Source organism: Carcharodon carcharias, chromosome 1, assembly GCF_017639515.1.
Source record: "Carcharodon carcharias isolate sCarCar2 chromosome 1, sCarCar2.pri, whole genome shotgun sequence".
Taxonomy (NCBI): Eukaryota; Metazoa; Chordata; class Chondrichthyes; order Lamniformes; family Lamnidae; genus Carcharodon; species Carcharodon carcharias.
In genome coordinates this window covers 1,585,284-1,598,631 of record NC_054467.1, presented here as the reverse complement: position 1 = coordinate 1,598,631, position 13,348 = coordinate 1,585,284, and the positions used below count along the sequence as shown (strand labels likewise).

The window sequence follows — 13,348 nt, the reverse complement described above, 5'->3', positions numbered from 1 at the left end:
TTGCATTGAAGTATAAACAGTTTAACCCCGTCAATTTCCCTTGCTGGACACTTTGTAAACTTTGCTCTCCTGTAACTCCATGTCTATCACAACGTCCCTAGATAATGCTCTACCTCCATTTTTCTGATCTGAGTCTGACCTATCTGAACCTACTCCTGGGATCCCATCCCCCTGCCACACTAGTTTAAATACTCCCCAACAGAACTAGCAAAAGCCCCCGCAAGGACACTGGTCCCAGCTCTGCCTGGGTGCAGCCCATCCAGTTTGTACAGGTCCCACCTTCCCGAGAACCGGTCCCAGTGCCTCAAGAATCTGAATCCCTCCCGGCTACACCGTCTCTCCAGCCACGCATTCATTTGGTCTATCCTCTTATTTCTGCTCTCGCTAGCATGTGGAACTGGGAGTAATTCTGAGATTACTGCATTTGAGGTCCTGCATTTTAATTTATCTCCTAACTCCCTCTACTGAGTTTGCAGGTCCTCATCCCTTAGTTTACCTATGTTGTTGGTACCAATGTGTACCACGACCACTGGCTGCTTACCTTCCCCCCACAGAATGTCCTGCAGCCACTCCGTGACATCCCAGACCCTGGCACCAGGGAGGCAACATACCATCCTTGATTCATGTTTGCGGCCACAGAAACGTCTGTCTGTGCCCCTAACTATTGAATTCCCTATCACTATAGCCCTGCCACTTGTTTCCCTCCCACCCCTCTGAGCAGCAGAGCCATCCATGGTGCCGTGAACTTGGTTGTTGCTGCTTTCTCCTGAGAGGCTATCCCCCCCCGACAGTATCCAAAGCGGTATATCTGTTAGAGAGGGGGATGACCACAGGGGACTCCTGCACTACCTTCCTGAGTCTTTTACTGTTCCTGATGGTCACCCATTTCCTTTCTGCCTGTGTAATCTTTACCTGCAGTGTGACCACCTTGCTAAACGTGCTATCCACAATTTGCTCAGCATCGTGCATGCTCTGCAACGAGTCCACCCGCAGTTCCGGCTCCGAAATCTGGTTAGCTAGAAGCTGCATTTGGACACACCTTCCGCACACATGGTCAACAGGGACGCTGGAAGCCTCCGTCATTTCCCACATCCTGCAGGAGGAGCATATCACAGGTCTGAGTTCTCCTGCCATGACGTCCCTCTCGATTAAGCTAGTTACTCCCTTAAAAAATACGCTTGCTCAGGGCCTTATTTATGTTAGCTAGCAGCCTTGTTTCTTGACTAATTATACTTGCACAGTACTACTCTATACTTTTTTTAAGCTCCTACCTCAGTATTAAGCAATGAATAACTTTAATGGATTGAAAAAAAACTCACCAGGATTTACTCACCTATCAGCTGCTTTTTTACAAATCCACTTTAAGAGTGTCCCTCGCAGGTCTGGTGCACTCCTGAAGGTACTGCCTCTCCATCTGGTTCTTTTTGGTTTGAGGAGGGGGGAGGGATGGAAACAATACAGCAATGTAATGTTCGGGGCTATTCCATTCTTTGACAGTGGGTCCTTCTCGATCCCTTTCTGAGTCACGATGTCTGCGCTGACTTCTCCCAGGATGCTTCAGTTACTACTCACTACTGCCCTCTGTTGTATCCATGGCAGATGTTGTTGTGGGATTCACCACTAGACATTACCTAGACTTACACCACACTCTGGGATGGACTCTGGTGCTGTGAATGCATCCATCATGTTTCCATGGATGCAGGTACTGAACTCCTTCAATTTACATGCAATCTGCTACACATTCTTAGAGACCCAATGTTTGCACATATACTTGAGTTCTAAATTTTAAAAACAAGATTTTTGAGGTCTATGTTCAAAGGTATTTCAGCAGCGGGATACATGTCCTGACCCTTCATTTCACTATGTCTTACTCTTCATCTTCCCTGGTCCCTCCCCCCACAACCAGCTCCTCTTGTCCACTCATGCACTGTCATTATTCTACAAACGTACCTCTGGCTCACCATCTATTGCCCCTCAGGCAAATGGCTCGGCATACAATAAAGTGCTGGAAAGCTGGAAGCAGGGGGCCTGGTAGTTGTGGTTCTTCTTCTGCTTCCTCTTGATATGTCACATCTAGGAAAGGCAAATAAGGTTACAGTGGGTTGTTGAAGAATTCACATGTGTGCTCCATGATCTAGTACAAACGGTAATGCAGGGTGTAACTGGAGAAGAAAGGAAAACAAAACGTCAAGGCAAACCTGCAGCTGACACTCACTCTAACCCACATCAGTAGGGAGACCATAATAAGGGCAATGACTGGTGCATGAGCCAAGTAATACATACATAAGGGGATCAGTGGGTTGGCATGCATACAAGATTGCTAGTGAGGGAACACTTGCAGACAATGGCTAAGGGGTCTAAAAGACCCACAATACTCCCTAAGCACTAATGGTAAACTGTTGAAGCAGTTTCACTCTGTTCTCTCAGGACCAACCCTGACTTTGTCATCAAACCTGCTGACAAAGGTGGTGCTGTTGTTGCCTGGCGTAATGACCCCTACCTCACAGACCCTGAGTTCCAACTCGCAGACACTTCTTCCTACCTCCCCCGGGACCATGACCCCACCACCGAAAATCAAGCTATTGTTTTCAGGACTGTCACTGACCTTGCCGCCTCTGAAGATCTTCCCTCCACAGCTTCCAACCTCAGTCTCCCAACCTCGGACAGCCCGCTTCTACCTCCTTCCCAAAATCCACAAACAGGGCTGTCCCGGTAGACCGATTGTGTCAGCCTGTTCCTGCCCCACGGAACTCATTTCTTTCTATATTGACTCTTTTCTCTCTCTCCTTGTCCAGTCTCTTCCCACCTACATCCGCAATTCCTCTGATGTCCTACATCATATCAACAATTTCCAGTTCCCTGGATCTAACTGCATCCTCTTCACCATGGACGTCCAATCCATCTACACCTCCATCCCCCATCAGGATGACCTGAGGACTCTCCACTTCTTCCTTGAACAGAGGCCCAAACAATCCCCATGTACCCACCACTCTCCTCCATCTGGCTGAACCTGTGTTCTCACTGAACAAATTCTCCTTAAACTTGTCTCACTTCCTCCAAATAAAAGATGTGGCTATGGGTAGGCGCATAGGCCCCAGTTATGCCTGTGTCTTTAAGGAATATGTGGAACATTCCTCGTTCCAGTCCTACTTAGACCACCTCCCACAAGTCTTTTTTCAGTACATCGATGACTGTTTTGGTGCTGCTGCATTCTCTCATCTGGACCCGGAAAAATTTATCAATTTTGCTTCCAATTTCCACCCCTCCACCACTTTCACATGGTCCATTTCTGGCATTTCCCTTCCCTTCCTTGACCTCTCTGTCTGTTTCTGGTGATAGACTTTCCACCAATATTCATTACAAGCCCACTGACTCCCACAGCTACCTCGACTACAGATCCTCACACCCCGCTTCCTGTAAGGACTCCATCCCATTCTTAGTTCCTTCGCCTCCGTCGCATCTGTTCCAATGGTGCCACTTTCCAAAGCAGTGTTTCTGACATGTCTTCCTTGATCCTTAACTGGGATTTCCCACCCACGGTGGTTGACAGGGCCCTCAGCCATGTCTGACCCATCTCCCGCACCTCAGCTCTCACAGCTTCCTCTCCCTTCCAGAACCATGATCGGGTCACCCTTGTCCTCACTTTTCACCCCACCAGCCTCCGCATTTAAAAGATCATCCTCTGCCATTTCTGCCAACTCCAGCATGATGCCATTACCAAACATTTTCCCTTCACCCCGTCGGCATTCCACAGGGACTGCTCCCTCCAAGACATGCTGGTCCACTCCTCCATCACCCCCAACATCTCAACCCCTTCCCATGGCACCTACCCATGCAATCGCAGAAGGTGCAGCACCTGCCCCTTTACTTCCCCACCCACCCCCCACCACTCCCTCCATCCAAGGACCCAAACACTCCTTTCAAGTCACTTCCCTCAATTTGGTCTACTGCATTCGCTGCTCCCAATGCGGTTTCCTCTACATTGAAGAGACCAAACGCAAACTGGCTGACCGCTTTGCAGAACACCTTCAGTTTGTCCGCAAGCATGACCCAGACCACCCTGTCGCTTGCCATTTCAACACACCACCCTTCTCTCATGCCCACATGTCCGTCCTTGGCCCACTGCAGTGTCCCAGTGAGGCTCAACGCAAACTGGAGGAACAGCATCTCACCTTCCGACTAGGCACTTTACAGCCTTCCGGACTGAATGGTGAGTTCAACAATTTCAGATGATGAACTCTCTCCTCCATCCCCACCCCCTTTTTGACCCTTCCCCCTCTTCTCTATATTCATTTTTATTTTTTTTAACTCTTAACTTCATTTATTTATTTTTTCCCCACTTATTTTCATTATTTAAAAAATTTACTCCCATTTTTATTCATTGTTTTATCTCCAGCTTTTAGCCTTTTTGATCTTTTTCCCAACCACTGTCCCCTCCCCCCACCCCACCCCAACTAGGGCTGTCACTTTCCAGAATGCTTACCCTGGTCCGGCCAATATCACATTCTGCTTTCCACTCAATGTCACCATTAGCACCTCCTTTAGCCAGTACCACCACTATTATCAACCCTTTGACCTTTTATGTATGACATCTTTCACAATTTCTCCTTTGCCTCCTTTCCAGCTTCACCTGTTCCACCCTCCTTAAATAGTACATATTTCACCACATTTCTATTTCCCTTTAGCTCTGAAGAGTCATACGGACTCAAAACGTTAACTCGTCTTTCTCCCCATAGATGCTGTCAGACCTGCTGAGTTTTTCCAGCATTTTTTGTTTTTGTTTCAGATTTCCAGCATCCACAGTATTTTGTCTTTATCTTTGTCCTTGTCTTAGCTGTTTTTGGCTTGGTTGCCTTCTCTAAAAAATGTTGCATAAAATTGAAGAAATTCTCAGATATCAGTTTTGTTCAAAATGTTTTGACTAGCATCACTGATTTCTCCTCTAATTTCCTTTCAATTTTGGGGTATATTTCATTTAATCTAAGAACCCAGTAGAGATTTAATTATTTCTTAATACTTATGGTATGAAATTGTCAATGATCTCATTCTTGCTTGACAAAAGACCCAATACATTCAACAACACATGAAGCCTGGAAAAGTACCAACATCAGCTCACATCCTGCCTATCCTCCATCAACATTAAGCAAGCAGTGAAGATTATATACACACTCACAAAGCATGTTTGATTAGGGTTAATCAGTAAAGATCACTATATGCACTACAATTAAAATGCCTAAATCATAATTTAAAAGTGAAAATCTGTAGGAGGTAAACAAAGAGGAGATTTTGTCATTCTCTAGAATCTGAAATATATCTGCTATGCACTGTATGTCAGGGAAAGCTCAAGGTCAGTCACATGCTAATTGACATCAAGGTGAGATATGGGTGAGGTGAGAGTGACTGCCCTTGACATAAAGGCATCATTTGACCGAGTGTGTCATCAAGGAGCTCTAGCAAAACAGGAGTCAATGGGAAATCAGGGGGAAAACTCTGCAGTCAGACCTAGCACAAAGGAAGATGGCGGTGGTTGTTGGAGGTTAATCATCTCAGTTCCAGGATATCACTGCAGGAGTTCTCAGGGTAGAGTCCTAGGCCGAACTATGTTCAGCTGCTTCATCAATGACCTTCCCTCCATCGTAAGGTCAGAAGTGGGGATGTTCGCTGATAATTGCACAATGTTCAGCACCATTTGCAACTCCTCAAATACTGAAGCAGTCCATGTCTAAGTGCAGTTAGACCCAGATAATATCCAGGCTTGGGTTGATAAGTGGCAAATAACATTTGCGCCACACAAATGCCTGGCAATGACCATATCCAACAAGAGAATCTAACCATCTCCCCATCAGATTTAATGGCAATAACATCACTGAACCCACCCCACTATCAACATCCTTAGGGGCTTACCATTGACCAGAAACTGAAGTAGTCCAGCCATATAAATACTGTGGTCACATGAGTAATTCAGAGGCTGGGAATTCTGTTGTGAGTAACTCACATCCTGACTCCCACAGCCTACCTGTCATCTATAACACACAAATCAGGAGTGTGATGGAATATTCTCCACTTGCATGGATGAGTGCAGGTCCAACAACACCTAAGAAGCTCGACACTATCCAGGACAAGGCAGCCCGCTTGATTGGCACCCCATCCATCACCGACACACAGTGGCAGCAATATGTACTGTCTACAAAATGCATTGCAGGAACTCACCAAGGCTTCTCCAACAGTACTTTCCAAGTCCACGACCTCCACCACATCGGCATGACAAGGTCAGCAGAAGCATGGGAACACCACCGCCTGCAACTTCCCCTCCAATACATACACCACCTGATTTTGAACCATATCGCCGTTCCTTCACTGTCACTGGTTCAAAATCCTGGAACACTCTCACTAACAGCACTGTGGGTGTATCTACACCACATGGACTGCAACTGTTTAAGTAGGCAGCTCACCACCACGTTCTCAAGGACAATTGGGGATGGGCAATAAATTCTGTCTTAGGTAGCAACACCCACATCCTGTGAATTAATAAAGTTGTGATGGGGGCAAATAAGTAGAGTTTTCTTTATTATGGTTGTGGAGAGATAATCAACAGCTTGTTAAACTTCTTCCAACCGACAATTAAAGTATCATTGTCGATCTGCTTCCTCGACCAGTTGTAATGAAAATCTAAACAGCCCTCTATCCTATCTAGGAGGCTTGATTTAGTTCAGAATGGGATCAAGGGAAATAACCTTAAAGGCATAGCCTGAAGCTCAAAGTGTTAGACAGAATGGTGCCTAGGCCTGAGCATACTCCCAAGCGAGCATAAATGCTATTTGCAGCAGCTTTAATTGTCTGATAGGAGACTGAGAAAAACAAACAAAACAGACAGGTGTTAACATGATTAAAAACAAGGAAATAACAACCATCTTACAACAGCAAAAACCCTACCATCCAATCAAATATAGGTACATAATAGATTCACTGCAGCTACATTCTTGGTCATCTTGACGATATACTGTAATGTATCTTTTTAAATGTCTGGTACACAAAAGTAGGAGAATGAGATCTAATCTAGGGGGAAAATGTGATTATATCCTAAGCCAACAAGTGTCTAGGCAGCTGCCAAATCAAATCAGAAGCTCAATTAATTAGCAAGAGTAGATTGGACATCAAACTTTTTCCACTAAGTAAAAGCAGCTCAATCGTGTTGTACTTCTGACTAGCAGTTGGTGAAGGAAGAAACTAGAGCAGTCTTTAGTTAAAATAGATTTATTTGGAAATTCTCAGCAGTTCATTGTTTTTCAGTTGACCGCAATCTGAGGAGACTTCAACTTCTGGGGAAGCGTAGAATCACTGACAGCAACTTCTGATTTCTGTGTTTAACTGCACGTCAGAATCTGCTCTCAGTTTGAGAGGTGTAACAACTATGAACATGCACAATTTGCCATCATTACTACTGCAACTTCTGGGCCGGTATATCAGCACAATGCATTTTAGGACTAGTCTGCTGTACCATTGATTGAGTTGATGCTCCCACATACTGTTCCCACTCGTGGAAGCATCCAGAAGGAGGGGCACAGATTTAAAGCGATGAACACAAGCGACACGAGGAAAAGATTTTACACACAAAGTGGCTGGGATCTGGAATGCACTACCTGAGAGTGTGGTGGAGGTAGATTCAATCACGGCATTCAAAAGAGAATTAGACTGTTATCTGTGAAGGAAGAATGCCTTCTGACTTCGCTACAACACTAGCATCTATTCAGCAATGTGGAAAATTGCCTAGGTATGTCATGTACACAAAAAGCAATCTGGCCAATTACCGCCCCAAGTTTGGGGGGGCGGTGGGGGGAGGAAGTGGGAGCGTAGTGGTGGTCAGGGGCAGTATAATTAGGGGGATAGATATGGTCATGGCTGCAGAGAACCCTGAGTCCCGAAGACTGCCTTGCCTGCCAGGTGCCAGGGTTAAGGACATCTCCTCATGGCTGAAGAGGAACTTGGAGTGGGAGGGCAAGGATCCAGTTGTCGTCGTCCACATTGATACCAACGACATTGATAGGACTGGAAAGGAGGTTCTGCTGAAAGAATTTGAAAAGTTAGGAGCTAAATTAAAAAGCTGAACCTCCAAGGTAATAATCTCAGGGTTACTACCTGAGCCACGGGCACACTGGCATAGGGTAAATAAAGTCAAGGAGTTCAATATTTGGCTCAGAGATTGGTGTGGGAGGAATGGATTTCAGTTCATGGAGCACTGGCACCAGTGCTGGGGTAGAAGGGAGCTGTTCCAATGGAATAGGCTTCACTTGAACCATGAGATAAAAACAAAAAACTGCAGATGCTGGAAATCCAAAACGAAAACAGAAATACCTGGAAAAACTCAGCAGGTCTGGCAGCATCGGCGGAGAAGAATAAAGTTGACGTTTCGAGTCCTCATGACCCTTCAACAGAACTGAGTAAAATTAGGAGAGGGATGAAATATAAACTGGTTTAAGGTGGGGGGGGGGTTGTTTGTCTTTTCTCTCCCCCCAACCCCACCCCCCCACCTTAAAGCAGCTTATATTTCACCCCTCTCCTAATTTTACTCAGTTCTGTTGAAGGGTCATGAGGACTCGAAACGTCAACTTTATTCTTCTCCACCGATGCTGCCAGACCTGCTGAGTTTTTCCAGGTAATTCTGTTTTTGTTCACTTGAACCATGCTGGGATCAGTGTCCTGGCAAACTGAATAATTGGGGCAATAGAAAGTGCTTTAAACTAAATGGGGGTGGGGGGATACGTAGGCTTACAAAGCAAAACAGCATGGCAGCCTTGCAGGGCCGCTAATTAGGTAATGATACCTAGAGTGTGACAAGAAGGGTTAGAGTGTATAAACATGAAAAAACAGCTGCAAATAGGGTCAAAGGGGGAAAATATGGTAAAAAGGCAGAATAATGGCCCTTTACTTAAATGCACGTAGTACTTGGAACAAAATTAATTAATTAACGGCACAAATAGAGATTAACAGGTATGATCTTATAGCCATTACAGAGACCTGGTTATAAGGCAATCAAAGCTGGGAACTAAATATTCAGGGGCATGTGACTTTTCGAAAGGACAGACAGGAAGGAAAGGGTGGCAGGGTAGCTTTGTTAGTATGAGATGGAATATGTTAGATAACAAGAAAGGATCTTGGATCGAAAGATGTAGAATCCATATGGGTGGAGCTAAGAAATACCAGAGGGAAGACAACCCTGGTGGGAGTAGTCGATAGGCATCCCTGACAGTAGCTATACTGTATGACAGAATAAATCAGAAGATAATGAGGGCATGTAAAAAAGGCAGTGCATTAATCATGGGTGACTTTAATCTTCATGTAGATTGGGAAAATCAAATTGACAGAGGTAGACACAAGCAAGAATTCATAGAGCGTATTCGGAACAGTTTCCTAGAACAATATGTTGTGAATCCAACCAGGGATCAGGCTACTTTGGATCTGGTAATGTTTAATGAGGCAGGCTTAATAAATGACCTCAGAGTAAAGGGCCCCCTAAGAATCAGTGACCATAATATGGTAGAATTTAGCATTCAGTCCAAGAGTGAGAAACCTGGGTCGGAAATAACTGCTAAACTTAAATAAGGGTACTTACAAAGGAATGACGGCAGAGTTGGCTGGAATTTTCTGGGAAAGGAGTTTAGCAGAAAAGACGGCTGATGAACAATGGCAGACGTTTAAGAAAATAGTTCATGGCTCTCAACAAAGATATACCCCAGCAAGGAAGGAGGATTTGAGGAAGGGGATAAACCAACCATGGTGAACCAAGGAAGTTAAGGACAGTATCAAACAAAGAAAAAAGATTCAATGTGGCAAAGATTAGTAGTAAGCCAAAGGATTGGGAAAGTTTTAAAAACCAACATAATAATAAGAGGGAGAAAATAAACTTTGAAGGTAAACTAGCAAGTAATATAAAAACAGACAGTAAGAGCTTCTTTAAATATATAAAAGAGAGGCTAAAGTGAACATAGGCCCCTTAGAGAATGAGGCTGGGGAAATAATAATGGGGAACCACGAAATGGCAGAGGAGTTGAATAAATACTTTGCTTAGTCTTCACAGTAGAAGACACTAATAGCGTTCCAAAAATACTAAATAATCAAGGGGCAAAAGTGGGGGAGGAAATAAATACAATAATTATCACTAGAGAAAAAGTACTAGGGAAAATAATGGGTCTAAAGGCCAACAAGTTCCCTGGACCTGATGGGTTGCATCCTAGGATATTAAAGGAAGTAACTACAGAGATGGTGGATGCACTAGTAGTAATCTTTCTAAGAATCTTAAATTCTGGAAAGTCCCAGAGAATTGGAGAACAGCCAACGTAACACCCTCATTCAAAAACAGAGGGAGATAAAAAACAAACCAGTTAGCTTAACATTTGTCATTGGGAAAATGTTGGAGTCTATTATAAAAGGATGTAATAGCAGAACATTTATAAATACAAAGCTAATCAAGCAGAGCCAATATGGCTTCATGAAGGGGAAATCACATCTAACAAATTTATTAGAATTCTTTGAGGAGATAACAAGCAGGACAGATAAAGGATTTCCAAAAGGCTTTCGATAAAGATATCACACATAAGGCTACTTAATAAGATAAGAACCCATGGTGTTGGGGGTAGTATATTAACACGGATAGATGATTGGCTAACTAATAGAAATCAGAGAGTTGGGATAAGGGGGGCATTTTCAGGATGTCAACCTTTAACTAGTGGAATGCCACAGGGATCATTGCTGGGGCCTCAATTATTTACAATATATATTAGTGACTTAGATGAGGGAAGTGAATGTACTATCGCCAAGTTTGCAGTTGACAAAAATAAGAGGGAAGGCAAGTGGTGAGGATGACACAGAGTCTACAGAGGGACACAGACAGGTCAAGTGAATGGGCAAACACTTGGCAGATGGAATATAATGTGGTAAAATATGAGGTTATGCACTTTGGCAGGAAGAAGAGGAGCTAAATATTATTTAAATGTGGAAAGACTGCAGAAGGCTGAAGCACGGAGGGATTTGGGAGTCCTTGTGCATGATTCCCAAAAAGCTAACGTACAAGTTCAACTGGTAATAGGGAAGGCAAATGGAATGTTGGCCTTTATTTCAAAGAGAATGGAGTATAAAAAGAGAAGTCTTGCTAAAACTATACAAGGCACTAGTTAGACCACACCTAGAATGTGTGAACAGTTTTGGTCCCCTATCGAAGGAAAGATATACTGGCATTGGAGGCAGTCCAGAGAAGGTTCACTAGGTTGATCCCAGGTATGAAGGGATTTTATGAGGAAAGGTCCATTAGGTTGGGCCTGTACTCATTGGAGTTTAGACGAATGAGAGGCGACCTTATTGAAACATACAAGATTCTTAGGGGGCTCAACAGGGTGGATACTGAGATGTTGTTTCCCCTTGTGGGAGAGTCTAGGGCCAGAGGGCATAATCTCAGAGTAAGGGGCTGCCCATTTTAAACAGAGATGAGGAAGAATTTCTTCTCTCAGCGGGTAGTCAATCTGTGGAATTCTTTACCGCAGAGGGCTGTAGAGGCTGGGTCATTAAGTACATTCAAGGCTGAGATAAACAGATTTTTAATCAGTAAGGGAATCAAGGGTTATGGGGGGAAAGGCAGGAAAGTGAAGTTGAGGGTTACCAGATCAGTCATGATCTCATTGAATGGCAGAGCAAACTGGATGGGCCAAATGGCCTACTTCTGCTCCTATGTCTTATGGTCTTATACCATTGACCAGGAACTGAACTGGACTAGCCATATAAATACCGTGGCGACAAGAGCAGGTCAGAGGCTGGGAATCCTGCAGCAAGTAACTCACCTTCTGTCTCCCCAAAGCCTGTCCACCATTTACTAGGCACAAGTCAGAAGTATGATGGAACATTCGCCACTTGCCTGGATGAATACAGCTCCAACAACACTGAAGAAGCTTGACACCATCCACAACAGAGCAGTCCACTTGACTGGCACCGCATCCACAAACATTCACTCCCTCCACCACCGAACAGTGGCAGCAGTGTGTACCATCTACAAGATGCATTGCAGAAACTCACCAAGCCTTAGACAGCACCTTCCAAACCCATGACCACTACCATCTAGAAGGACAAGGGCAGCAGACACATGGTGTTGGATCCTGGTCCTTAGTTTAGTTGAACTAATGGATCCGGGTTGCACACTTGTTTTGGGATGACCAAGGTCATGACCATAGACAGAGGAAATCAGCAGACAGTCCTTATGTAGAACACATTCTGTTTATCTACATAGGGACTCAGCAGTCACACTTGTGTGCTTACAACTCAAACGCTGTCTCTACGTTACAGACTATTTCTAGACTTCTACTGACTACGGAGGTAACCCGTGCTACTCTGCTGTTGGATAATAAGATCATATGATCTTCCATTATACATTCTTCTTAAAGGTATATTAAACATCAGATTATTACATCCTTCCCCCTTTATTCAAATACTTTCTGCAGTTGCAGTTTTCTCAAAATAACAAATTATTTGCACAGATAGGTAATTTACAAATTCAGTCTTTCTGGGGGTTTCATTATGCGTGTAGAATGTCTCAGCTCTACAGCTTCATGTTCTTTGTTAGGAACCTCCTTTTTAGGTGCTGTCCGAACATCAGGTTCTTCGGTGAACAATTGCAAATCTATTTCCTCAATTCTTGCAGGTACAGCTGGTCCTTCAGGCACATTTGTACTCAGTGGAATTCTTTCAACAGGAGATGTTGACGCAGTCATGAAAACTGAGGAATAATTTCCTGATAATTTGTTTCTCTCCTCCTTATATAATCTATATGTCCCGTATGACTCGGTCTTCCATTTTCACGTGGTAAGAAATTGGCCCAGTCACTGCACTTAATTTACCCAATAACCATTTGGGTCCTTCTCCAAAATTTTTGACATATATCACCTCACCTATGGTGAAATTTCTGCCATGACTCTGCTAGTCATGTCCAATTTTCTGACTTCCCTAACTTCTTTCCACCTTCCCCCCTAAATTTGGCATTAAGCTCAATCTCCTTCCAAGATGGCATTTCATCAATAATTCCATCGTATGAGAGGTAGTCCTATAATGGAAAAGAAAACGTGCTAGCTTGGTCACTATGGAGTGTCCTGTTAATTTCTTCATGCCAATTTAGAATGTTTGAACCACTCGCTCGGTTAGTCCATTTGAAGAAGGGTGGTACAGTGACTTTTTTTTTTACAGGAGTGATACTGTTGAGGCTGATAAACCGTTGAAACTCAGCAATCGTAAGTGCTGTGCTGTTATCTGATATGACCACTTCTGGTAGTCCGTTGATAGCGAAACCTTGACATAGCTTGTCGATTGTCGT

General features: G+C 44.1%; 1 protein-coding gene across 5 annotated transcripts in view; it reads right to left on the bottom strand.

Annotated features, from left to right (window-relative positions):
• The window catches only part of LOC121277425 (sodium/hydrogen exchanger 9B2-like), a 139,214-nt gene that overhangs the window by 99,227 nt on the left and 26,639 nt on the right, over window positions 1-13,348 (bottom strand). For 3 of the 5 annotated variants that reach the window (XM_041186891.1, XM_041186872.1, XM_041186881.1), the window contains 2 exons: window positions 1,951-2,073; window positions 1,334-1,420 (listed from right to left, as the gene is read on the bottom strand). The exons of 1 other annotated variant lie outside the window; for it this stretch is intronic. In XM_041186891.1, coding sequence (XP_041042825.1) covers window positions 1,334-1,420; window positions 1,951-1,964 — 101 coding nt within the window. In that variant the 5' untranslated portion in view covers window positions 1,965-2,073. The remainder of the gene's footprint in view (window positions 1-1,333; window positions 1,421-1,950; window positions 2,074-13,348) is intronic. One more of the 5 variants, XM_041186901.1, reaches the window with a different exon arrangement.